The 24,719-nt window shown below is 64.5% G+C and overlaps 9 protein-coding genes across 9 annotated transcripts; 5 read left to right on the forward strand and 4 right to left on the reverse strand.

The window, feature by feature from the left end:
* Nucleotides 1-3,076: 3,076 nt before the first annotated feature.
* On the reverse strand, nt 3,077-5,657 carry JCM10292_000216 (uncharacterized protein; the record flags this gene model as incomplete). The annotated part of the gene is made up of 7 exons (XM_076647322.1): nt 3,077-3,658; nt 3,720-3,845; nt 3,919-4,081; nt 4,139-4,302; nt 4,364-4,698; nt 4,778-5,210; nt 5,298-5,657. 7 exons carry the CDS (start codon nt 5,655-5,657, stop codon nt 3,077-3,079), a joined length of 2,163 nt encoding a protein of 720 aa, XP_076507249.1.
* A 451-nt stretch (nt 5,658-6,108) lies between these two features.
* JCM10292_000217 (PP2C family serine/threonine-protein phosphatase) lies at nt 6,109-8,224 on the reverse strand (the record flags this gene model as incomplete). Its single annotated transcript, XM_076647323.1, has 5 exons — nt 6,109-6,129; nt 6,205-6,792; nt 6,855-6,982; nt 7,060-7,162; nt 7,250-8,224. 5 exons carry the CDS (start codon nt 8,222-8,224, stop codon nt 6,109-6,111), a joined length of 1,815 nt encoding a protein of 604 aa, XP_076507250.1.
* A 582-nt stretch (nt 8,225-8,806) lies between these two features.
* Nucleotides 8,807-11,734, forward strand: JCM10292_000218 (uncharacterized protein; the record flags this gene model as incomplete). The annotated part of the gene is made up of 10 exons (XM_076647324.1): nt 8,807-9,056; nt 9,228-9,352; nt 9,420-9,482; nt 9,544-9,845; nt 9,908-9,953; nt 10,010-10,316; nt 10,373-10,947; nt 11,012-11,419; nt 11,499-11,574; nt 11,643-11,734. 10 exons carry the CDS (start codon nt 8,807-8,809, stop codon nt 11,732-11,734), a joined length of 2,244 nt encoding a protein of 747 aa, XP_076507251.1.
* Nucleotides 11,735-11,950: 216 nt separating this feature from the next.
* On the forward strand, nt 11,951-13,367 carry JCM10292_000219 (uncharacterized protein; the record flags this gene model as incomplete). Its single annotated transcript, XM_076647325.1, has 5 exons — nt 11,951-12,283; nt 12,342-12,414; nt 12,481-12,643; nt 12,791-12,968; nt 13,047-13,367. The coding sequence occupies 5 exons, from the start codon at nt 11,951-11,953 to the stop codon at nt 13,365-13,367; spliced, it is 1,068 nt and encodes a 355-aa protein (XP_076507252.1).
* A 200-nt stretch (nt 13,368-13,567) lies between these two features.
* Nucleotides 13,568-18,116, reverse strand: PEX1 (AAA family ATPase peroxin 1; the record flags this gene model as incomplete). The annotated part of the gene is made up of 17 exons (XM_076647326.1): nt 13,568-13,658; nt 13,719-13,807; nt 13,866-13,964; nt 14,051-14,347; nt 14,408-14,501; nt 14,556-14,660; nt 14,732-14,950; nt 15,039-15,442; nt 15,503-15,697; nt 15,788-15,939; nt 16,038-16,372; nt 16,443-16,556; nt 16,629-17,304; nt 17,367-17,478; nt 17,541-17,624; nt 17,717-17,935; nt 18,021-18,116. The coding sequence occupies 17 exons, from the start codon at nt 18,114-18,116 to the stop codon at nt 13,568-13,570; spliced, it is 3,381 nt and encodes a 1,126-aa protein (XP_076507253.1).
* A 231-nt stretch (nt 18,117-18,347) lies between these two features.
* JCM10292_000221 (uncharacterized protein) lies at nt 18,348-20,012 on the forward strand (the record flags this gene model as incomplete). Its single annotated transcript, XM_076647327.1, has 6 exons — nt 18,348-18,521; nt 18,586-18,789; nt 18,855-18,961; nt 19,024-19,089; nt 19,152-19,228; nt 19,306-20,012. The coding sequence occupies 6 exons, from the start codon at nt 18,348-18,350 to the stop codon at nt 20,010-20,012; spliced, it is 1,335 nt and encodes a 444-aa protein (XP_076507254.1).
* Nucleotides 20,013-20,272: 260 nt separating this feature from the next.
* JCM10292_000222 (uncharacterized protein) lies at nt 20,273-21,265 on the reverse strand (the record flags this gene model as incomplete). Its single annotated transcript, XM_076647328.1, has 2 exons — nt 20,273-20,868; nt 20,926-21,265. The coding sequence occupies 2 exons, from the start codon at nt 21,263-21,265 to the stop codon at nt 20,273-20,275; spliced, it is 936 nt and encodes a 311-aa protein (XP_076507255.1).
* Nucleotides 21,266-21,982: 717 nt separating this feature from the next.
* Nucleotides 21,983-22,842, forward strand: JCM10292_000223 (uncharacterized protein; the record flags this gene model as incomplete). The annotated part of the gene is made up of 3 exons (XM_076647329.1): nt 21,983-22,253; nt 22,306-22,713; nt 22,769-22,842. The coding sequence occupies 3 exons, from the start codon at nt 21,983-21,985 to the stop codon at nt 22,840-22,842; spliced, it is 753 nt and encodes a 250-aa protein (XP_076507256.1).
* A 357-nt stretch (nt 22,843-23,199) lies between these two features.
* Nucleotides 23,200-24,681, forward strand: JCM10292_000224 (uncharacterized protein; the record flags this gene model as incomplete). The annotated part of the gene is made up of 6 exons (XM_076647330.1): nt 23,200-23,595; nt 23,673-23,797; nt 23,857-24,020; nt 24,088-24,119; nt 24,173-24,396; nt 24,453-24,681. The coding sequence occupies 6 exons, from the start codon at nt 23,200-23,202 to the stop codon at nt 24,679-24,681; spliced, it is 1,170 nt and encodes a 389-aa protein (XP_076507257.1).
* Between the last annotated feature and the right edge of the window lie 38 nt (nt 24,682-24,719).

The raw sequence follows: 24,719 nt of genomic DNA on the forward strand, positions 1-24,719 counted from the left end.
CGCGTGGAGGAGAGCGCGCGTTTTCTGACGCCTCCCACTTGGCCGGCGCGCAAGCGAGAATGTCGTCGGCAGAGCCGGCGTCCTCAACGAGGCGAGTGCGCTGCAACTGCAGCCGCCTCGCTTTGAGCTCCAGGCGCTTCTTCCGCGTGAACTCGTAGAATGACGTGTGGCGAGGTGCAAGCGGAGGCGAGAAACTGCCAGTCTGAGCGGACAAGACGGGTGCGGCGGACGAAACGAAGGCCGCTACGAGAGAGGGGGTACGGACTAAGCGTCGGAGTGAGCGCAGGAACGTGACTATTCGGTCAGTCCCCTACGAGAATGCTCGTGCGAGGTGAACGCGTTGACGGAAAGCCTAGCGGAAGGAAGAAGGAAGAAAAGGAACCCGCCGCAAAGGCTCTCTATAGTTGCCGTCCAAGCTCGTCCGCTCACGCACAGACCTCTTTCACTCGCACAACCCCTGCGTGTTGGAAGTTTCCCGGACCATGAACTTCGACCTGCATTGCCGGCGCCGCCTTTGGCTCGATGCAAAAGGGCTGGGGCCGTGCCGTCATTTCTCCGTCTCTGTAGTAAAAAAAGGAGAAGACCGTTTCCACGACGACGAGGTAGCCGCACCGCTTTGGCATGCGGGCGGCCTTCCTCGTTTGACCGTCGGGCCGCGCGTGCCAACCCTTCCAATGGGTGCCATCCATTGCTTTGCAGCGTATCGAGGGTCGTGTGTTAGGGAGTACAGGCATGTACAAGCTTGAACCGGCGCTGAAGGAAGCGGGCAACCCAATTTCGAGCCTTGTGCGTTGCCTAGGTTCGCCTTATCAGCTTGAGAAGGTCGTCGAGGAGGGCGACGGCCGTACTACTCTCTCGCCGGACTCAGGACCTGCTCACAGGATACACAACATTGTATGAGCGCTGCAGAGCGACTGCCAGTCTTGCAAAGCAGGCGGTCTCAGCTTCGCGGTTCTGACCGGGGCTCGCAGACTGATGAGGAGTGCGGTCACGCCGTCGTTTTGTGCCTTTTCCTGGCACGCCTTGCAATCACGCACCGCTGAGTAGTCAATTTGCAGCCTTGCGTGCTCGGCCGTGGCCACCACTTAAGTGCCCGACTTCCTCGTCTCTCGCTCGCGCCTCGCTTCATGCATCGTCTCCTTGTTCTGCTGGCTCACTTGGGCGCCTTATATGACGATGTTGCCGAAGAGTATGCTACTGGCCGGGGTCGCGCTCAGTGCATGTTCAGCGCGGAAGCTCAAGAGACCGCCCGCTTGTTGCGCGCGAAAAGCAAAAAAAGATATTGGCAGTCTCCTGACGCTCAAGGTAGCCGCCACCGGTGAGGCATTGCGGGTGGCGAGTCCGCGCGGCCTGCCTTGAGGACCTCGCCAGGCAGCTCGTGCCAATTCTCCAACAGGTGCCAAGCTGTTGCACTGCAAAGTGTGGTCGGGGGAGAGAAGCGACCAGAGAGTGGCTGACTCGCGGCCAGTTGAGCGCAGCGACAGAAGCAGCGGGCATTGCATTCTGGAGCGAAAGCGGTATGAGACTGCTGCAGCGACTTGAGAAGGCCGACGAGGGGAGAGGGTGGAGATCTGCGTTCCTGCTATGCTCTGGGCAAGCTTGCACAGGTCCACAGATCGCTGCAAATGCGGTCAAGCGGGTGCGTGCGTCCGAACGAGCGGGCGGTCCTAGCTTCACGGTTCTGACCGGGGCTCGCGAACTGATGAGGAGCTCGTCGTCGCGTCGCCTCATTCCTCCCTCTTCCTCCCATCTTCTCGCATCTGTCTTAAGGTCTGACCACCTTCCTCTCGTATTCCATCTGTCCGACCCGTCTCAAGAAGCCCTCGAGCGGACCGGTCCTTACACAAGCGCGAGTGTGCTTCCTTCACTCCGGGCGGACAGTCCCTTATCGAGTCCCTTACTGAGTCTCTTCTTCGTCCCGCGCAGCATGGCCGCCACAAGATCCACTCGACCCAAGTCGCCTCGCATACGCCAGCGCATAGTGGCGCGCCGCCGGCGAGCAGCGCTGCGTCAAGCTCGCATCGACTTCTGGTGCGTACAAACCGCCATCTAGATCCGCTGTCTCCCTTTCCAGCGTCTCTCCCTCAGACTTGTCCTGCACCGACGCGCAGGAACGCCGAAGTCGTTTGTGCGGCAGCGTTTGCACTGGCCATGGCGGTTGCCAGCCTCTGTCTTCTGTTACGAGTCGGCGCGCGAGACAAGGGCGAGACTCGACAAGGGCTGAGGTGTGCTTCGGCAAGTCTTCTCGGTAGCGCGTAGACTATGATGTAAAACTGTTGATTCGCAAGGAAAAGGAACCAAAGAGAGAGACAGATGAAAGGGCGCTCTTAAGGAGCGCCTCGAGGAGGAGGGTGGAACCAGCCAGCTTGTGCTGGAGAGCACGAGCACGTACGGGAACGTTCGAGAGAGTACTAAGAGTCACGATAGAGAGCGAGGGCTCTATACACAAGAGGGGAAGGTACAGACGAGGACACGGAAGAGGTCGAGACGGCGTCGGCACGAGGCCGAGGCCTCAGAGCGGAGCGATGCCTAACATCTTCAACTACGCAGCCACGACTTTGCCACTTCGAGCGAGCGCCTCGCCGGAGCATGCGAGCGCGTCCCGCTCGCTTTCAACCCGACTGTGCTGAGCCGCTGGCTTGTGAGCTTTCCTCGTTCGATTGACCGCACGAGTGTGTCACTGATTGTTCCTGTCTCGGTGCTGCTTGACTTGCGCGACAGGGCATCTACGTTTGCGCTCGTGTCGGGTGGTCGTGCCTGCATCAGATCAAGAGGCAGATCGTCGGCGAACTCGCAGGAATGTTTAAGTAGGTCGAGCACTGCATGACTCGCTTTCGTTGCCCCTGGTAAGGCCGCAAACGGAGGAGAATCAACTCGAAGACTTGCAATCCACTCCAGGCTCTATACACGTGTACTGACGACCGAGAGACGCGGGATACGAAAGAACTGAGAGACGTGATCACGACGGGAGAGTTAGACGACATGTGTATGGAGGAGGGTCCGTTCTTGGCACGACACGACGTCGAAAAGCTGGTCTTGAAATGAGGCGGGCGTCTAGGCGAGGCTTGCTCGCGCCTTACGCGAGCATCTTGACGAGGACGTGGTTGATGCGGCCGTCCTTGATGGCCTCGTAGATGCGCGAGACATTGCTCCCGATCGTCTCCTGCTGCACGCCGACAAACACGTCGCCGCGGCGCGCCTGCACGCCGAGCTCCTCGCGCACGAACGAGTACAGGACGCGCGTGCGCGGCGAGAGGTACGCGTGCGCCGGCGCCTGCGACGACGGCGTCTGCCAGAAGCGGTTGCGCACCTCGCGCGTGAGCGAGATGGCCTTCTCGGCCGAAGCGACCTTCCACGCGTTGACGGCGGTGAGTGTGAGGTTGGCAGAGGGCGAGGACGAGAGAAGCTCGACGACGGTGCCGGTCGCGTACGAGAAGGCGTCGTGCCAGCGCGGCTCGAGGTCGTACGTCGTCGTCTGCTCGAGACGCTTGCTGAGCGCCTTCTTGACCTCGAGCGCGAGTGCGTTGACGTCGAGGCCAGTGCCGAGGTGCTGCTGGAGGAGAGTCGGGAGAAGCGGGTCGAACCGCTTCTTGAAGTCGAGCTCCATCGCGCGGAGGTCGACGGCCTGGAGGGTGCAGTAAAGGTGCGAGGCGAGGAGCTGCGGAGAATTGCAGGGTCAGTAGCTATAACGTCGGGGACCCATTGCGACGAGAACGCACGAGAGAGAGGACGTCGTTGGCCTCGGCAGTGCGACGCGCAGAGATGAGAGCGAGCGAGTTGACGGCCTGGTTGCCCATCTCGGCGGGCTGGACGAAGGTAGTAACCGGGTTGGCAAGGTGGCCAAGCTGATGAGAGGAGTGAAGGTCAGCTTGTGCGCGCTGAAGGAAACGAGCGGCGGGGACGACGCCTACAACTCACCTCGGAAGCGTAAGCAGCGATGTGAATGTCCAAACCCTTGCCATGGTAGTTGAGTGACGGGTCCTCGGCAGCGAGGCACGAAGGGAGGCCGCGGTTCATAGCGGCATTGAGCAACTCGGTGCACTGCGTGAAGTTGAGCTTGCCAATGAGGGCGAGTGCGAGCCTGTAACAGAGAAATGCTCAGCCCATGTACGGAGCCTGAGAGGAGCGAGAAACGTACCTGGTCTTCTCCATCGAGATCGAGACAGCCGACGCCTGGAAGTTGCCGCCGTGCGCAGTCTGCTTGTTCTCGACGTCGAGGAGCGGGTTGTCGGTCGTGGTGTTGTTCTCGAGCGAGAGAGTCGAGTACGCGTGCATCATGTCCTCCACGAGCGGGCCGAGGAACTGGGTGCGAAAAGCATCAGTCTCGACGCGCCGGTCGTACGGAGGGAGACGAAGGACGGACCTGAGGCGACGTGCGGAGCGGGTAGCGGTCCTGGCGGAGGATGCCCTCGTCGTCCTTAACCTTGACCTCCTCCTCATGCTCGACGGCGAACGACGAGCCGGAAAGGAGCGTGCGGATGTTGCGCGCGACCTCGACCTGGCCGGGGTGCGGGCGGCAGACATCGTGGATGAATGGCGCAAACGAGCCCTGCTGGCCCACCATAGCCTCGACCGTGAGAGCCGTAAGGGCCTGCGAGAGGAGCGAGAGCATGTGCGAGTCGTGCAAAGTGAGAGTCGCCATCGAGGCGGAGACGGCCGTTCCGTTGACCAGACCGAGACCCTCCTTCGGGCCGAGAACTGCAATCGCATGAACAAAGGGCAGTCAGCAATTGGGAGATTCTCGAACAGCTCACTACTGTCAGGATTCGCGACGTACCGACTGCCTCGAGACCGAAGAGCGAGATGGCCTCGCGCGCAAACATGATCTTCTCGGTTCCCTCGTGCAAGACGTGGACCTTGACGTCGGGGTGACCGGTGATGGCGCCGGCGATGTACGAGAGCGGGCTGAGATCGCCCGACGCCGAGATGGAGCCGCGGAGGGGGACGATGGGCGTGATGCGGTGGTTCAAGAAGTTGGTGAGCGCCTCGAGGACGACGAGGCGGACGGCCGAGTGGCCGCGCGTGAGCGAGTTGACGCGGATGACCATGGCGCCGCGGACGACCTCGAGCGGGAGCGTGTTCTCGAGGCCGCGTCCGACGCTGAAGGACGAGACGGACGTCGGCGTCACGCCGCAGAGCTGGTGCTCGATGAGCGCCTTCTGGAGGCTGACTGCATCCTCAGTCCTCGTGTCGGCCGAGCCACCGAAACCCTGCAAGACCGCGGCAGCCGTCCAAGCGAGCGTCAGCGTTCAGCGCTGCGGCATCCCGAGATTTCCGCCTCTCGTCTCGCAACGCACCGTGGTGACTCCGTAGACCGAGTTCTGAAGCTGGGCCTTGAGGAAGTCGACGCTCTTGTCGACGCGTGCGCGGATCTCGTCGTCGTTCTGGACGCGGACCCTGCGCCCCTTGCGGGCGGCGCCGACAACGTCACGGACGGTGAGGCTGTACCCGCTCAGCTCGACGACGTCGTCGGTGGGGTCGCTGAGGAGCTCCTGCACGATCTCGAGCTGCGACTGGTGCGCAGCGTGGCCATCGAGGCCGGGCGTGCGGCGGAGAGCCGAAGTGGGGCCCGCCGCCGACTTGGCCGGAGCGGCGTGCGAGCCGTTGGTAAAGCCGTTGGCGAGCGTGGTGGCGAGCGAGTCCAAGGAAGGGGCCATCGCGAGTGCTAGTGAGGACTAAGAGTGAAGCAGGAGCAAGAAAGAGAACGAGGCGAACGATTCCCTCAAGGTCAGCCGGAGACTCGCACGGCAAGCCGCGAAAGGTCCCGCAACTCGCCCGGCTCAACCTGCCGTCGGCAGTGGAGACTGGTCGTCCAGCCTGACGTCGGCTTGCCGCAGGACCTCGCGCTCCCTCCCCTCGAGATCTCACGTGAGGGACGTCCTCGTCTGCGCCAACCTGTCTTTTCACACGTCACAACAACGGACCAGAGCGAGACAGATACGGAGTACTGCGTAAAGCGTAGGGGTAGAATGGGACACAAACTAGCGAGAGAGTAGAGGGAGAAGAGCGAACGACAGAACAGCGTCTATGGCAACGCGAGATGAGCGCCCCCATCTCCGCGAAGGGGATATCAACGAGACGAGACGGCGCAGATGAGACGAAGGGAGATCACTGGACATCGCGACGGTTCTGCGCGGACGAGTGCAAAGAGGGTCAGTGCAAAGGACAGGAGACGTCGAGCAGGACGAGGGGCGAGATACGCACGGGAGCCGCCTCGAGTTCGCCCACGACGCCGACCAGGCAGCTGACGTCGTCGACCTTTCCACCGGCGTAGTGGATGCCCTCCTCCATCGCACGCTGCTGGAACGGGCTCGCGACCGCGCGCTGGTCCTCGTACACGCTCTTGGCGCGGAAGCACAGCGCTTCGGACACGGCCTGCGGCGAGAACCGCCGCAGCGAGAACCGGGGTGCGGCCGCTGCGCCCGCTCCCGGCTGCTGCCCGTTCGACGAGGGCGAGAGGCGCGCCGATGCGGACGGGTTCGTCCCGACAAAGCGGAGGACCTCCTCGAGGAGGTCGTCCGAGAAGACGTTGTCGACGAGGCCGTCGCTCGCGAGGATGACGATGTCGTCGCGGCGGACCTTGATCGTCGCCTTTTGCGCGTCCTTGGCCGGCGTGTCCTTGGCGTTCGTGCCCGCCTGGAATGGGTAGTTGAACCGGTGCTGCTGCTCCTCGGACCGGTAAATGTACTCGTCGCCGCGGATGACGCAGCAGCTGCAGTCGCCGAGGTTGGCTAGCCGCAGCTCGTCGTTGCGCAGGATGGCGAGCATGGCAGTCGATGATCCGATCGTGCCCTGCGCGAGTTGGCGAGGGTGAGGTTCCGACCGACGCTCGCGGTTAGTCACGGACAACGCACCTCGTCCTTACACTCTGTCAGCGTCTTCTCATAGGCACGCTGCATCACGTCGACCGGGTCGACCTCGTAGTACTGGAGGAAGAGCTCGTCGTCGACATTTTCGTAGCGCGCCAGTTCAGCCGAGCAGTCTGCATCAAGTACGCGGCACAACGTGGTCAGTGGTGGACCTCAGTGCAGGTGAGCGAGGCGGCGAGAGTGGACTCACGGTGCATGAACTTGCGCGCCCACCGCGCCGAGTTGGCTCCCGCATGCCCAGACCAACCGCCAACGCCATCCGCGACTCCGAGCGAGTCGGCACGAAGGAAGTACTGCGCGACGAAGCAAACAGCAGGCGTGAGCATTCTGCACGAACGGATGGCGGTCGAACAGCCTTGCGACAGGAGCCGGCAACGCACCGAGTCCTCGCCGACGCCGACACTGAGGTAGTGCTCGGCTTCAGTCTGCTCCGGCGAGATGATCGCCTTTTGCTTGCCCTTGCCTGCAGGTGGCGGCGAGCGGTAACGATCCGGTTTCGGAATGCCGTACGCGCCGTTGCGGAAGACGAGGTTGCTTCGGCGGGCGATGTTGAGCGCCGAGCCGAAGAACGAGGGGAGGGCGTGGGGAGGGAGCTGCGATGGTAGAGAATGCGAAAAGAGGGAGGCGGGCGGGGCGGAGGACGAGGTTGGAGGGGCCGACTGGGAGGTCGAGGTCGACGCGAGGGAGGAAGAGGCGGCGGACGGGTCGAGCGCGAGCGACGGACCATGCCCCGACTGCCCCGGTGCTGGACCGACGAGGAGCGGGCCGTCGGTCGCGGGCGTCGTCAGCGAGGTGTGGTGCTTTGGCTGGAACGCGGCTCCTTCCGCAGCCGATGATGCGGGCGGGGAAGGGGGTGCGCCCGTCGCCGGAGGCAGGTCGATGCCGCCGCTCGCGGGCGAGATGGCCTGCTGGTGGTGGGCGGGACACGAGCTGTGGAACTGCCGGGCGGTCGACGAGGCGTCAAAGTAGCCCGCGAGGCTCCGGCTCGAGGCGGTGCTGGACGGGATCAAGCCGGACGCCGCGGCGCGCGACGGCCTTGTCGCCGCGCCGGCGGTCGAGACGGAAGCACTGCGGCGGACCGAGCCTGTCGCCGCATCGCTCGAGGCAGGAGAGGGAGGGGACGGGCGGCTGGGACGGGTGCCGGACAGGGACGACGAGGGGACCTTGCGCTGGCGGACGACGATGAAGGCGGGCTGGGCCTGGCCCTGGGCGTCAACTCGGCGTGCGCCGTGCGGGCGTGCGACTGCCCTGACCGAGTAGGTCGAGGTGGACGCGCTGCTCGACGCCGAGAGGGCGCGCGAGAGCGAGGCGAGCGGGATGGTCGAGGGGAGAAGCGCCTTGGGAGACTTGCTCATCGTGGTCTGCACAGAGCACTGCAGAGCTCACACGGCCGCACGTGCCCCTCGCGGCGGCAGTAAGCGCGCTGAAGAGGTGTTGAGCGCGATGGGGAGGCGTGCAAGGCGAGTCGGGTGCCACTGCGCGTGCGGATGAGACAAGCGTGCAGGTGGGTAGCTGGCGGTACACAGACTCGCTCTGGCGCAATCTGCACTCTGCTCGAGCGGAGGCAGCGCGATGCGAGCGCTGAAGGAGCGCGATCGCTCGAGCCGAGCTTCTCCTCGTCGCTCTCACCGGCTGCAATTCTAGAGCTGCCAGTCGATGCACGACTGAATCGTAGAATTTGTGCGCTACTGTGCGACTGGCTCGGTGCAATGTGAGGGCCACTCTCGGGGAGGCGGTGCAGCTCTCATCGCCGCCTTTGCTCGCTACTCGCGCTTGCAAGCTAAGCGTGGTTGCCTGACCTTTGCCAGAGTCGAGTCCTCAACCTCTGCCCAGCACTGCGCTTCCGGCGGCTTGCCGCGGCGCTCCCCACTTCGCTCATCTCGCACGCTCCCCGGTACGCTCCTCTCGCACGCACACTCTATTGAGCCCCGAGAGACATGGTCGCAACGCCCCGAGTGGCGTCTCCTGCGCCCATCAGCCGCCCGTCAAGCGCAGCGGACGAGCGCACTCCACTCCTCCCTCCCTCGCCGACATCGCGCAACCCCCGTCGAGCGCGCACCGAACCGCCAGCCGGCGTCGACGAGGCTCTCGACTCGGACTTTGAGACCGCGAGCAGACTCCAGGGCAGAGCGGGCAGTGCCAAGGGCGAGCAAGGGAGGGACAGCCCGCAGAACAGGGCAGAGACGGGTGCGTCCTGTAGTCCAGTGTTGCTAGCCGGGCCTTGATTGCCGCCCAGTGACGTGCACGAGGTACATCACTGTACACGTGAACGGAGGCGGGCCTCGGAAGCCCCCGTGCACGCTCTACTGAGCCACCGAAGAACAGCGCTGAACGCTCCTCACTCTCTTGATCTCGCAGCTCTTGCCTCGTTACCAGGTCGACTTTCGCGCGCCGCCTCGGTCGCCCGTAAGCGCGAGCGCGAGGAGCGCGAGCGGACGCAGTGGCAGGATCTGTCGATCCGCGCGCGATACTACATTCCCGTTGTGCGTCTCCATGATTTTTCTCGTTGGCGGCGACGGCGAGACTCATGACGTTCACGGCGCCTCCCAGCTGCAATGGCTGCCGCACTACACACTCAAGACGTTTGTGCGAGACGTCACGGCAGCACTGACGGTATGAGCCTTCCCGAGTCCGTCTCCGGCGTAAGCCCCACTCACATTTTCCGTGTCCGCAGCTCACAAGTATGCTCGTTCCACAAGCGATGGCGTACGCGACCGCGCTCGTCCACACCGACCCCGTGCACGGACTCTTCGCCGCATCCGTCCCCGCGATGCTCTACAGCGTGCTCGGGACATGCCGCCAGCTCTCAGTCGGGCCCGAAGCCGCCCTGTCACTCCTCACAGGCGAGGTCATTGCCAAATTCCTCGAGGACGAGCAAAAACATGCGGACGAGCCGCTGAGCGACTTGCATAAGGCCAAGATCATCGCCATCATTACGACGATCATCACTTTCGAGAGCGGTCTCGTTACCTTCCTGTGAGCCGCTTCTCCAATCTACTGCGCTTGGACGCTTCACTCACCTTTGCTCTGTATCGCAGCCTCGGCTTCTTCCGCCTAGGCTTTCTCGACGCCGTCCTCTCCCGCGTGCGTTGCCCGACGACCTTGTCTCGCTTGCTTCGCTCACTTTGGCATCTTCGCAGGCCCTCCTCCGCGGCTTCCTCACAGCTGTCGGCATCACCATCTTCGTGACGCAGCTTGTGCCCATCTTCGGCATCGAAGCAGGTCTCACCAAGGAGTACGGCGCGTCCTCGACGGTGCTGCAAAAGCTCTCGTACCTCCTCGAGCACTTCAAGGACGCCCACTTCCTCACGCTTGTCGTCAGTGGCGCCGCACTCTCCGTCCTCGTCGGCATGCGCGTCGCGAAGAAGGTGCTCGCCAAGCGCAAAGCTGGGTTCCGGTGGATTCGCTTCGTCCCGGAGGTCCTGCTCGTTGTGCTCGCATCCACTCGTGCGTATCGACGATGGCTTCGAGCCGTCAGCTGTATGCTCATGATCGCCACACAGTCCTCTCTCACATCTTCCGCTGGCGGGACAATGGCCTCCAGGTCCTCGGGAAAGTCTCGCCGGGCAATGTCAAGGTGCGCGTCCCCTTCGTCGGCTGGGGCGCCTACAATGCCTACGCGACCAAGTGCTTCGGGACGTCCGTCGTCATCGCCGTCCTGGGCTTCCTCGACTCGATCGTCGCGGCTAAGGACATGGCATCGAAGCACGACTACCCCGTCTCGCCGAACCGCGAGCTGTGCGCACTCGGGTTCGCCAACCTCGCCAACTCGTTCTGCACGGGCTCGCTGCAGGGCTACGGCTCGATCACGCGCTCGCGCCTCGCCGCCGCGACGGGCGCGACGACGCAGATGGCGTCGCTCCTGACGGGCACCTTCATCCTCCTCGTCACGTACTTCCTCCTCGGCTGGCTCGTCGACTTGCCCAAGTGCATCCTTGCCGTCATCGTCTGCGTCGTCGTCTTTTCGATCCTCGAGGAGGCGCCCGAGGACGTGCGCTTCTTCTGGAAGATGCGCGCGTGGGTCGACGGCGGCCTCATGCTCCTCACCTTTGTCCTCAGTCTCTTTGTCAGCGTCGAGGTGCGTCCAAGGACCTGTGGCCCCGATCCAGGAGGCGAAGGCTCACTCTCGCCGGTCTCCGCAGGTCGGCATCATCGTCTCGGTCGCACTCTCGCTCGTGCTCTGCGTCAAGCAGTCAACCATGATGCGGATCAAGATCCTTGGCCGTGTGCCTGGCACGCAGGCATTCGAGCCGCTCGACGACGACACGGGTGATGACGGCCTCTTCGCGAGTCTCGGCGAAGAGGTCCCGGGCGTCCTCATCGTCCGCATCCGCGACGTCGCGCTCACCTTCGCCAACACGGGCGCGATGAAGGAGCGCTTGCGGCGCCTCGAGCGGTACGGACACGGGCGGCACCACCCCAGTGAGGAGCCGCGCCGCGCAGAGGCGAGCGTCGTCATCTTCCACCTCGCCGACGTCGCCGAGGTCGACGCGTCGGCACTGCAGATCATGCGCGAGCTCGTAGAGTCGTACACGGCGCGCAGTGTCCTCGTGCGTCCCCCCGCCCCCGCCTACGCCCGTCTCTGTTCCGCGTCGCAGCTCGAGCGCTGATCCTGAATGCTTTGCGCAGATCTACTGGACTCAGTGCGCGCCGACAGTCGTCTCGCGCCTTCGTCAAGCAGGCGTCATCGAGGCTTCTGGCGGCGGTTCGTGCCCGTTACTTGTATCTCTGGAGGTGTACCGATGACTGACCTGCCCCTTACTGATCCCGCAGAGTCGCACATTCAGCCTTCGGTCGCACAGGCGCTCATCGAGCTGCAGGATGGCATGTTGCACTTGACTGGCGAAGGGGCGTCTGTAGTCTAGTCTGACGGGAGAGCTGGCAAGGCGCATACTTCATTGCTTCGCTAATAGAGAGTCCTGGCGTCCTAGCCTGTACGAACCTACGGTCCACGGCGGCTCGCCCATCCCTGCGATGACCTGACAATGCATTACAGATTGTGCAGAGCAGCTGGGAGAAGCGACTGGGCTGAGAGCTTCCCGCGGAAGCACCGACTCTTCCACCTTGTCTCCGTCCTCGACATGGCATCTGCAGCCGCATCCTCGGACGTCCATGCTGTCAACACTGAGCCTTCCCTCGGAACCGAGCAAGGCGTTGTGCTCAAGCGCTGCAAAGCGCGGCTGCTGTCGCTTGCAAACTTCTCGACGTGGGACTTCTCGGGCGTCGTGCTTCGGGAGACGGCGGGCATGACCTCGCCTGGGTGGCGAGAACTGTCTGCGCTCCCGTATCGGAATGTGACGAAGTCAGGAGACTCGCTCCATTGGAGCATGACTCCGTGCGCCGTCGTCGGCTTCTCGGAGCGGGTCGAATCGAGCCACCTCATTACGGATGCGAGCGGATGCGGCAAGGCCGACGTGCGCACTGCTCTTCGTGCGGTGCTTGCATACGCTATTGACCGTCATGCCCCCGCAGATCGATTTGTTGATTGCGTGCAAGGTCGTTCCCGACTTCGCACGGCACGAGCTTCCGTCGAACTGCATCCTCCGTATGTTCCGCCTCAATCCGGTGCCGCGCCTGTCTCGGCTACCTGACGCGCTCTTCCGCACTCTAGTCAGCCACTCGATCAAAGGCGCAATCGAACGCCGCGAAGCGCATCTAGTACCTCAGCACGACGCGCTCGATGCTCGTCTCGCAGCTGAGGCCGCCTACCAGCAGCTGCGCATCTCAAAGGAATTCGGGGACCACCCTCCGCCTGTGAAAAAGGCGCGGTTATCGTTCGACAGCTCTTCCCTCCACGCCCGCCCCGACTTCTCTCTTTTCTGTCTTGCTCTCGAGACTTGTCCCGCCGTGGCTACCTTTGTCCCAACAACGCACTCCCTCCCCCGCGTTTTGTCCTACATCGACAATGACCGTTCGAACAGCCCAATCGGGTACGGCGTGGTCCGCACCGAGCGGGACATTGAAGCGCATAACGCAGCTGCTCGAGCCTTACTTCCGCCGCTCATCTTCCCTGCTTCGACTAACCTCCTAATCTACTCGGCAAAAGACCGTGCCGATCAATCACCACCTGCGCCGCCTGCCGTGGTGGCAGATTCTGAGGTACGCACGCCCTCTCTCCACTCTCGCCGCGCGTCCACGCCAACACTCCACATCACGCTGCAGGCTCTCGATTCACAGATCAAGACACTTCTCCGATACTGGTTCCTCACGGACGAGACACCTCTCGAGGACATCTCGAACCTGCTCGTGCGCACGCTCGAGCAGATCGACCCGTCGTCACCCTACGCCAAGTACGCTCAGCCCGGCGGCATTCGCTCCCTTGGCGATGTTGCCTCTTTCCCCTTCCCTTCTGTGCCCACATCTGCTCTCATTTCATGCGGTAAACGTCCGCCTGCCGGCGTCGTCTCGCATGACTCTTCGCTCCTTCCCATCCTCGCGGAACAAGGGCCAGTGCCGACTCCGGCGGCCAAGGTGCAGAGTTGGTTGAACGACCCGTGATGCTTCAGATTTATAGCGGGCAAGCACGTCTGGCCAGGGCAAGTAATGGGCTTCTTTAGGACTTGGGCGGGTCGATTTCTCGCTCGACAACCTCCCGACAACCGATGACCAGCTCGACGTCAAAACCACACAGATAGTGAAACGTGGGAGCCGCATAGCCGTACATCGTAGCGCTGTGAGCGTCAGAATAGGGCGTAGAATCACATGAGGCTGGCGCGGCCGCCTACTTCGTCACTCGCCTCGCCCGACGGAAGGCCTCCAGCACTGCGGCCCGATACAAACTCCGTGTAGCTGCGCATGCAAGGCGTTGTCAGTCGGAGCTCGATTTCTCCATGAGAGACGCGGACGCACATGCGCCGCAGACGGGCGAGTTCTTCTGCTGGGACGGATGGCCGAGTTGTCTGCAGCGATTTTTGCAGGTGTGCATCGTCGACATAGGTCTGCAGCTCAGGTGTGTCAGCTCGATATTCGCGCAGGAGGAAGAGCTGGAAAGCGTACTGTTGCGCGCTTGGCAGGTGTCGCGGAGCCGGCTTGTGCGGACCCCTTCTTGCTCTTGCTCAGGTTGGCCTCCTTGAGCGAGGCCACGATCAGCTCCAGCTGTATGACGAACGATGACGATTTGGTCAGCGGCCGCCATCCCCGACGGATTGGTAGTGGGGTCCGGAAAGAATGATCGGACGCACCCGCTTGTTGACGGTCGCCTGCTCCGCCCTCGACAGCACTTTCCCCTCCTTGCCCTCTTTCCCGCCAATCGCGACATACCGCACCTCATCGTCTTCCGCACCAGTGCCGGACGCAGCTCCATCCACCTTGCCCTCCTCGTCGACCTTGGAGGCGATCGTCGCATGCACGGCATCGAGGTGCGCGTTGTAGACGAGCGCCTGCAGATCGGCACCCGAGTAGCCAGCGGTCTGCGCTGCGAACGTCGAGAGCGAGACGGAGGACGAGAGGTGGATCTTGCGTGCGGCGGATTGCATGATCTGCGGAGCGAGCGAGTCAGGCTGGGTTTGCGAGACAGGAAGGAAAGGCGGCCAGCGCACCTCGAGGCGGTCCTGCTCGTTCGGCATGTCGCACAGGATTGACTTGTCGAGACGGCCGGGACGGAGGAGCGCCGGGTCAATCAGGTCGGGGCGGCTGCGGCAACAAGAATGAGCGAGCGTCCAGGGGGAAGGGCAAGAGAGCGCGCACCTCGTCGCGGCGAGGACGTAGACGCCGTCGAGGCCTTCGGCACCGTCCATCTGCGTCAGCATCTGGTTGACGACGCGGTCCGTCACGCCCGTCGAGTCGTGGCCGCTGCGCAGGTTCAGGAAGACCGTAAGCCCCGAAGCCATGTCAAGCCACACAAGTGAGGGAGAACCACGCACCGCTTCGGCGCAATCGAGTCAAACTCGTCAAAGAACAGCACGCAGGGCTTTGCCGCCTGGGCGCGCTCAAACAGGTCGCGCACGCTCTTTTCCGACGCGCCAATGTACTTGTTGAGGATCTCGGGGCCCTTGACGCTGATAAAGTTGAGGCCGCACTCTTTCGCGACGGCCGAGGCGAGCAACGTCTTGCCGCAGCCCGGGTAGCCGTAGAGGAGGAGACTGCGTGCGTGACCTTCACGGCATCAGCGACTGCTGCCAGCAAGCACGCGGCACGAGTGACTGAAGCGCGTAAAGAGTCGCAACGCACCCGGAGCGCAGGCGGAGCGGGCAGCTCGCAAAGATGGCGCCATACTTGGTCGGCCACTCGAGCGTCTCGCGGAGCGTCTTTCGCGCGTCGTGCAAGCCGCCAATGTCGGCCCACGCGACGTCGCTCTTCTGCAGCTTGACGTCGCGCAGCGAGAGCGGGACGAAACCTTGCTGGGCGGCGTGGAAGTCGTCGGCGGTGAGGACGAGGCCGTCCGAGGAAGGAGCGGCGGCGGACGAGGACGAAGGGAGCGAGCGGATCGCTGCTTGCTGCACGGCTCGGTCGACGAGGTCTCGCAGGTCAGCGGGGAGGTACCCCTCGGTGATGGCGGCGATTGAGGCGCAGTTGAGCTGAGGAGCCGTCAAGTCCGAGGCGGCCGTCTTAGCTTGCACGAGGACGTTGATGATCTGCACGCCCGCCTCACGCGTCAGCTAAGACTTAGGAGCGATCTGAGGCCCAGAACGCACGTCTCGTCGCGCCGTCTTGTCCGGTCCTCGCAGCGACACCGTCTCGCCGAGCAGGTGCGTCGACTGGAGCAGCGGGTGTAAGCTCGTCGAGCCCTGAGCAGTCGCGACGAGCACGATAGGGCGGGATACGAGCGCAGCTGAGGCAAGTGAGAGGAACGTGTTGGCGAGGTGTACAGTCGGGAACGAGTCGGCATGCTGTGTTCACAAGAAGCTGCTGGCATCAGCTCGCTGCCAGGCCCTGGTGCAGCCTAGTGCAGCCAGCGTCGCAATGAGCCGTGTGCGCACCTCGACTTCTGCGCCAATCATCCTGTCGAGGTTGTCGAGCACGAGCACACTCGGCGCGTGCCACCCAGCCTCGTCGAGCCAGTCCTTGATCCGGCCCTTGAGCGTCGGCAGACGCGCATCAGCGTGCTGAGCGCAGTCGACGTAGACGGTGTCTGTCACGCCAACGCAACAATGCAAGAGCCATAGACTGTCAGCATGGCAAACACAAGCACGAAGTGGGGAAGGATGCAAGGCGACAGCGAAGACGCACGGCTCAGCACGCGCTCATCCGCGCTCATGCGCCGCGCCGCCTCCTTGACGAGCGCCGTCTTTCCCGCGCCACTCGCACCCGTGACGAGCACGCCGGGGATCGCGCCTGCGCTGCTGGCGGCCGAGCGGTTGCAGAGCGTTCGGGCCGAGTGCGAGTGCACGATGTGCGAGGTGAGGGCTGTCAGCGGGCGGTCGATGCCGGCGAGGGTCTCGATTTGGGGCGAGGAGGCGGAAGGAGCGCCGTTTGTGGTGGGGGAGAGGGCGGAGGAAGAGTCGCCATTGGCAAGGTGCGCTCGGGAAGGCGGCGGGAGCTTCTGATGCAGCGAGGGGCGGGACCTGCAAGCGCACGAGCGCGTGAGCGATTGCTTCTGTGACTCTCGCTCTTCTGGACAGAAGAAAAACGCACGTCGAGGTAGGCGAGCCGACAGTCGGCGACGGAGCCTGTTCGCGCTCGCGCTCCTTGTCCTTGGCCGCCGCCGCGCGCGCCTTCCTCGCCTGCGAAGTGAGCGGCGCGCCGAGCCTGTACGTTTGACATCAGCGAGCCTTCTCAAATCTGAAGAGCCCCCATTTCGCTCGTCGCCGCTGGACGCACCTGAGCAGCTCGAACGCCCCGTCCCGCCTCCCCAGCCCCTCAGTTCCCTTCTTCCCCGCACCGCCAGCCGCGCTCGACAGGCCAAAGAGCTCGTCCCGCACGCGCTCGCCGACCCACGCATGGCCCGGCGGGACGCGCTCGCTCGCGACGACTGCAACCTCGACGGCTTCGAGCGCCTTGTCGGGCGGTCCCGCACCTGCGGGAGTAGGGGCAGAGGGAGGAGGAGCGAACGCATGGGGCTGCACGTCCCCCGCTCCGGGTCCAGCAGCTTGTGTTCCGCCGCCCGCCGCCTCGTCCGCGCCCGTGCGCTCCTTTGGCCGCGCAAAGTGCGACACGGTGATCTTTCCAGCGGGAAACGCGCGTACGAGCGCGCGGGCGAGCGCAGGGTGCACGACGAGCGCGTCGGGCGGCGGCGAGGGTGCTGCCGCGGAGGGGTCGGAGAGAGGGGAGGGGTGCGAGGTGGGAGGGAGGCGGAGGAGCTTGCGGCGGAGGAGCCCCCACTCGGCGGTTGCTGCGCTGGACGCAGGAGCGGATGCGGAGGAGGAGGGACCGGAGAGGTCGTGCGTTTTCGAGGACGAGGGGGCCGAAGAGGGGAGGTGTCGGGATTTGGGCGCGACGATGAGCTCGGTGGTCGAGGTGAGGAGGACAGCGGTGGAGGCAGACGGAGTCGTCGAGTCTGCGCAAGAGGCGACAGAGATGAGCGAGGTCCCTGGGGAAGAAGGAGTGGACGGGGCGCACCGACGACGAAGCGGATGAGGGAGGCGCCGACCCAGCACCCGACCGTCATACCCTCCTTGACGGCGCGGACCTGGTTGAGCAGGTACATCTCGACAAACTCGGCATTTGCCTCCTGCGGGAATGTAAGCGGATCAGCGGGACTGTGAGTGAAATTGCGGGAAAGGAAGGCCGCACGAGGATCTCCCAGTCGTCTGCGCTGGACGGGGTCACGTCGACGGTGGTGGCTACTGGCAGGTCACGCAGCAGTTCGATCGAGACCTGCAGTGCGCGCGGAGAGAGAGAGAGAAGAGGTCAGGCTGGATCCCCCACATGGCCCACGCGGAAGCAGGGCCGGCAAGAGGTCGACTCGCCGTCACGCCCTCTGTGAGCGCCGGGTGGAGGAGCTGGGCAAACTGGGGGTCGATCTCGATGCGGTCGAGCGTCTGGGGCTGGGCATGGCGCGGCTGCGAGACGGCGACGGGTGCCGGGCTGGCGGGGAGACCGGTCCACCCGAGGCAGAGCTGGACGGGGGGCGCGTCGCGGTGCGCGTCTGGGCGGAAGGTGAGCTGAACTGCGACCGACTGGGGTGCCTGCGGGCGTGCGCGCGGGAGCGAGGGCGAGTGAGTGCGGCTCGCCGGAAGCACGAGAAGCCGGAGACGAGAGGGAGCAACGCACGACGGCGCGCTGCGAGAGGGGCGCGTGGAGCGAGAGCGGGAGGTTGCACAGGCAGCTGCGCAGCGGGAACAGGTGCACCGTGGCTGTCCGCCCCATTGCGTGCGACTAGGCGAGTGCAGTGCAGGGCGCAAGTGGGAGCGACTCCGACGAGGCAGCGCGCGGTTACCTGCACTGAGGCGTGTTCCCGGTCTACCCAGACGCGCACTGGGTACACTCGCACGGCCACGCGCTAAAACTCTACACTAGTCCGCGCTAGCCGACTTCTCTCGCTCGGACCCTCGCTCGCTCTCGGACCCCGTCCAGTTTCCCCCGAGTCTCCTGTCGGCAATGTCGACGACGCGGCGCCGCAGCGGGTCGCTCGAGCTCGACTACGGCGACGACGACCTCGCCATGCCCGCAGACGGCGTCCTCGCGGGCTCCCACTTTGGCGCCTCTCTTCCCCCTCCCGCTCCTCCTCCTCCCGCTCAGACCGCACCTTCCCCCTCGCCTGCTCCGGCCCGCGTGAGCTCCCTCACTCACCCTCTCAGTGTCTAGCCACCCGCAACTCACGCGCACTCGCTCGCAGTCGTCGCTCCCGCCCGCACCGCACGGCCTCCCCGCCAACCCGCTCACGGGCATCCGGCCCCCCGTCGCAGCAGCAGCTGCATCCAGCGCCAGCCCCGCCCCGTCCTCGTCCAGCATGCACGCGGGCGCCAGCCTCCCTCACCACCAGCAGCAGCAACAGGGCGGGCCGCGCATGTCGGCCGTGTATGTGGGGGACTTGCACTGGGTACGCACCTCGCCCCCCGCGCGCTCGCTGTCACAAGCTCGAGGAACTGAACCGCATGCACACAGTGGACGAGCGACGCCGACATTGCGGCGCTCGGGCAGCTCGCCGGCATCGACGTCGAGATGCGCGACATCTCGTTCAGCGAGCACAAGGTCAACGGCAAAAGCAAGGGGTGCGGTCCTGCGCTCTCACATAGCTTCCCGATGCGAGCTGACGGTGTTCGTATGCGTACAGCGTCTGCTGGGTCGACTGCGGCACGCCCGAAAAGGCGCAGCTGCTCAAGGCCTACATCGACAACAAGTGTGTCTTTCGCTCCCTCGCCTCTGGAGTGCATGTCATCGCTGACCCCTTCTTGCTCGTAGCGAGTACCAGATGAAGAAGATGAACGCCGTCCTGACCTATGGCGGGCACCCCGCGCCCTTCCGCACTCTCCCCAAAGGTGCCCCTCCCTCGCTTCCCTCATGTTGCCCTCTCCGCACGCTGACTCTCCCGCCCACGTCCTCCCGCGCATCGCAGAGCCCTCCCGCGCGCAGAACCTCCCGCCCGCCTCTCGCCACTCGAACCTGCCCGCGCACGCGCGCCCTCCCCCCTCGAGCACGACCGCGTACCTCAACCCGCACCCGGGCCAGAACCGCCGCGACCACCCGACGCAGCCGGGCCACCTCGGGCCGGGCGGCGGGGCGGGCGGGATGGGCGGCGCTGGGATGGGGATGGGAATGGGGATGGGCGCGCTGGGAGGGATGGGTGGCGGCGCGAGCGGGATGGCGCAGCCGATGCATGCGGGCGCCCCGCCGCGCAAGGGCCTGCAGCAGCACCAGCAGCCGCAGCACCAGCAGCCTCAGCAGGGCGCCTTCAACCCTGCTTTCGGCGGCGGCGGCGGCGCAATGGGCATGGGCGGCATGGGCGGCGGGGCGTTCAACCCTGCGTTTGGCGGCATGGGCGGCCCGGGCGGCATGCCCGGGTTCGACCTGAGCGCGTTTGGCGGGCTCGGCGCGATGGGCGGATTCGGGATGGGCGGCGCGGGCGGCATGCCTGGGTTCGACATGAGCGCCATGAGCCTCGGCGGGATGGGCGCGTTCGGCATGCCCGGCATGGGCGGCATGGGCATGTTTGGCGGCGGCGGTGGGGGGATGGGCGGCGGGATGGGAGGTGGGATGGGCGCGGGAGGAGGAGGAGATGGGTTCGAGGGCGGCGCGAAGAAGCGCAGCAGGACTGACGGTTGAGCGCCTTTCCCAGTCGCCCTCTCTCTGTGTGTACCGCTTTGCCTCGTCGTCGTGATGGTTTTGTGCAGTGTCACCCCGCCTTGACGTGCCTGTCTCTTCTGTCTCCATCGTGTTGTTGTGCTCCATCCGCCGCTTCGTCGCCTCGTCTTTGCTTCCTTTCTGGCCACGCTCGTTGTCTTTCGCTCGCGCCGCACCGTGGCACATAGACGCACAACCCGGCTGCGATACACGTACAGGTCTAAACACACACGTGCGCAAATTCAGACATCCGCAACGCCGTGAGGCCACTCGACGCGCTCGTCGAGCCCGTTGTGCAGCGAGATCTGCACGGCGAGGACGAGCAGGCCCGAAAACGCCGTCGAGACCCACACGAGCGTGAAGCCGCCGCCGAGGTGCGCGGTCCAGCTCGGGTCGACGTACTCGTGCGGGAGGCCGCGCGAGAGGGCGCCGTGGCGGTACGCGGCGGCAAAGTCGCTCGCGTAGCGCGCGAGCTGGAGGAGGTACCCGACGCCGATCGTGAGGGTAAAGAGGAACGCGAGGCACGCGAGGAGGCCGACGAGCGCGAACAGGCGCGAGGCGTAGTAGCGCATGAAGCGCACGGCGACGGGCGGGACGAGCCGCGTGCGCGGGAAGTAGGCGAGCGTCCACAAAGGGAGGTAGACGAGGAGCGAGGCGACGAGGAAGAGGAATGAGGTGAGGAAGATCGAGGGCGTCTGGCGCGAGTACATGGGGAGCTGGAGCGCCGAAAAGCCGAGGAGGTTGGGCGAGATGGTCGTCAACGACGGCAAAAAGTCGTTGTTCATCTCGTAGGGCGTGCATCTCGTCTTTGTTGACCCAGCGGCGACAGCGCACGAGTCTGTGTGGTCAAGAGTCAGTGGACGCAAGAAGCAGCGGGGTTGGCGGGAGAACGTACTGAGGATGTGGTAGTCTAGCCTCCCCGTGCCGTTCCCTTCAACGACGCTCAGGAACGCCCACTTGCTGCCCGTCGAGAACAGCGCGCCTGCAAGCGTTGCTAGGGCGACGGCGAAGAGGACGAGCGGCACGGTTGCCCAGAGGACCGTCTCTGCCTCGCTCCAGCCGAATCGTCTCCGTTTGTGAACAACCGGTTCATCGGCGCTGGGAGACGAGCTACTTCGCTTGCTCCCCGGGAAGGTGTCGAGGAACGAGTCCTTCTGACTGAACGGAGTAGGCGAGGCGGGAGTCGAGGAGAGGGTGGCGAGCTGAATGGTGGCAGGCGATCCAGGCGGATCCATCGTCGTCGTCTTTTCGGTGTGGTCGTCTCAGCGGCAGAATCTGCGCTCTTGTGCGGACTGGAGCCGGGAGCAGCCCGGCGAGGTTCCCGGAAGCGAGCGAGAGCAGCGAAGCAGGTGCGGCAGGGCAGGGGAAGGGTAGCAACAGAACAGCTCGGACAGCGGCGGCCAGGCTGCCAGACGTCGAACAAAGAGCCCGCGGGACGCTCAAAGGTCTTTTGTCTCGGAGCGAGGAGAACAAAGGGAGGTGCGCTCGATCACCCCCGGGCAGGTTGGGCCTTCCACGCCCGGAAGGAGTGTGATTGTCGAGAAGCACTGCATGCGCAATCGACCGGCAAGAGGGGACCGGCTTGCCACGTCGAAGGCAACCTTCTCTGCGAGCGCTGATGAGGATCTTGGTCGCTCCCTCACACCCGCTCCTCTCCTTGCCGAGCCCTACGGATGCTGCGGTACTTTGCTGTGCGGTCTTGAACCCCTCTGCGCACGTGAGGCTTCGCCGAACGCTTGAGCCTCCGCCCACCCGACCTTTGTCTCGGAGGACACGGGCTGGCGGCTGCGCAGCGGTGCGTACGCTGCTCGACAAGGACGTGAGGTCTGTGCTTGGCTGTGTCCTGCTCGCTAGCTATTGCTGGGCTGCCGCTGGTCAACTTCCGCTTCCAACTCCTTGGTCCCCCTCCCCGACGTCGCTGGCCGACACTCTCATCTCTCGCCTTCTCCAGTATGAACCACCTGTACCACTCTCTTGCGCCCTTGATCCTCTTTGCCGCTTTCCTCGTCTCCCTTCTCGCCTTCCTCGCACCGACCCACATCCTCCACGACCGCGTGTCGCTCCTCGAGGTCAAGACAAATGCCACCCGCAGTTCCTCGTCGAAGCGCTGGCTCGTACACGAGCCTCCAACGCTCCCGCACAACAAGATGGTGAAGCGCGCCAAGTCGTCGGGTGCCGCGCAAGTAACGACGGTGCCGGTCACCGTCTCGATCGGACCACTTGGTACGGCCTGACCGCGCTATGTCTCGCACCGTTCCTGATCCTTGCTCCAAAGGTGCCTGCTACACCAACCTCACGACGAGTGAGCAGACGTGCACGACACCCTCGCTCACGCCGATTTTCGTCGACGTCTACGACAACGTCCGCCTTCCCGACACGATAGCAGACGCTCTGCCCGACTACTTCCCGCTCGTCCCCACCGGTATCCTCATTTCGCTCGGCCTCATGGGTCTGCAGCTCGTCGCCGTCCTCGCTTCGAGCGTGTCGATGCACGCCTCGAAGAAGCTCGCCTTCATGAACAAGAAGCAGCCGACGCTGCGCAAGGCGGCCATGTTCATGGGCCTCGTTAGCCTCCTCATCGGAATGGTGGCGGTGACGGCGCTTCGCGTGCAGCTGGGCAACGCGGCCGACAAGGCAGGTAAGACTGACGGGGTGGAAGCCAAGTTGGGAAGCGGATTCAACCGTAAGTCTTCCTCGGCCTCCTGCTGGCACGGGGGCTGACCCGCTCCCTCTTGCAGAATTGTTTGCCGGGCTCGTCTTGCAGGCGGTTGCTGTAGCCCTGCTCGTGTCGGAGGCCATCACCTCAAAGTAGGATCCGCCGCTCGACCCCCGTCGCACAGACCCTCTCTCGCCCCTCGCACAGACCCTCGCTCTCCTGTCGTGCACGTCCTCAAAGTTCCATCTCCGCACTGATCTCCTGTCCTGCGTTCCTGAGACGTGCCAATCGTCGCAGGGGCACCGCCCGTCCAGGAGGGGGGTCCTCGTCGGTCGCCACTTGTGCTGCTTCTGCTTCCCGCTTGACAGGATGGGCACGCGCATCGAGCGGCCGTGCTCTCCAGCTTTCGCTACGCGTGCGCCGGCGACGAGTGCGCTGCGGCGGGCCGCGTCGCCTTCGCTTCCTCTTCGTCCTTCGTCGCTCGCTTCGATCCGCCCGATCTCGACGCCTGGAATGTCGAGGCCGCGCCCACCGTCCGTGCAGCTCGCTGGCACGTCGCGTCCATCGACGATCCGCTCGCCCTCGCCCACTCGCAGCCCCTCGTCGTCTCCGTCTCCGGCTCCGCTCCCGCTCTCGTCCCGCCGCTCTGCTTCTCCGCTGCGCCCAGCGAGCCCGCAGCCGTTGTCCGGAGTGTATCGCAACCCATACCACCGCCTCTCGTCATCGCCGCCTGCAGTCCGCCCGCCTTCTCCCGCGCGTGCTCAACTACGTCGTCCGCGTTCACCGTCGCCAGCCGTCACTCGCGCAGTCCCGCCCGCGCTCGAAGTGCACGGAGACTCGTTTGCGGGTGTCTTCAGCCTCGTCGGAAGCCGCGCGATTGTGCACAAGTACAAGGGCGCATCGGCTCGGGTACGTCTCGGCCAAGTCCGGCTTACTTGTGCCTCCTCACGCTCCTCTCACTGGGTCACACTTTTGTCGTGCTGCAGGGACTCAACAACTCGCACTCAACACTGCAAGTCGCGCCGAAGGTGCTCAAGAACCTCGAGGAGACTCGCTCGCCCGCCGTTCTCCTCGTGTTTGGCACGGTCGACCTCGCCATTAACTACCTGTGGTACGTTGTGGGCTCACTGATGCTCGAATAGTCCACTTAAATCGGGCGCACGGCTGCAGGCAACTCAAGGCAAAAGGATCGTCCGCTTCCAGCCAACGCGATTGGGCAGACAAGGTCCTCGCCGACTACGCCGCATTCCTCGCTCAAGCCGGCTCGCTTGCCAAACGGCGCGGTATCCAAATTTTCGTTGCAGGTGCCCTTCCGCCTGTTGTCGAGGATCGCTGTGCGTAACTTGTACCGCGCGCGTGAGAAACGATGCTGGGATCTGACGCAGAAATGGCGCTTGACAGACCTCGAAGCCATGAGGAAGAAGTACCTCGAGGTAAGCTCTCATGTCTCGCGCACGAAGCCGCTATGACCCAATCAGGTCTGCAGAGGGACGCTGTCGGCCCCCTTCCGTCTCTCCCGCGCAACACACACCCGCACGACCTCGCGACTCGCGCACTCATGGTCAAGCGGTACAACCTCATGCTCGGCGCCTTCTGCGCACGGCACACCAACCTCTCGTTCGTCGACATTTCCAAGGACCTCGTCGACCCGCTCGACGCGAAGCGCGTATCCGCACACTTCCGCGACTCGGAGGATCCCACCAACTGCCAGTGCGTACTCGATTTTCGCTGCTTCCTCGGCCCACGCTGACGTCACATTGCTGCAGCCTCGTCTGGGAAACCACACTCCCGTTCTGGCTCCGCGCCCTCCCACCTCTCGCCTCCCTCTCGTCGTCCTTCTCGCACCCCCAGCAGCTCGAGCGCCTCGAGCGCAGCCGCGCCGCTTACGCGCTTGAGAAGCGCGAGCGCGTGCGGAGCGGGAGCTTTGGTTCGCTCGGGTCGTCAGCGCGGCCTGTTGTGAATGGCGGAGCGAGGTGGAGCGTCGCGCTGTCGTAAGCGCCGGCGGCGGAGCAGTCGAAAATGGCGTGGACAGT

The sequence above is a fragment of the Rhodotorula paludigena genome (genome assembly GCF_050403205.1).
Source record: "Rhodotorula paludigena JCM10292 DNA, Rt_paludigena_JCM10292v1_ctg8, whole genome shotgun sequence".
NCBI lineage: Eukaryota > Fungi > Basidiomycota > Microbotryomycetes > Sporidiobolales > Sporidiobolaceae > Rhodotorula > Rhodotorula paludigena.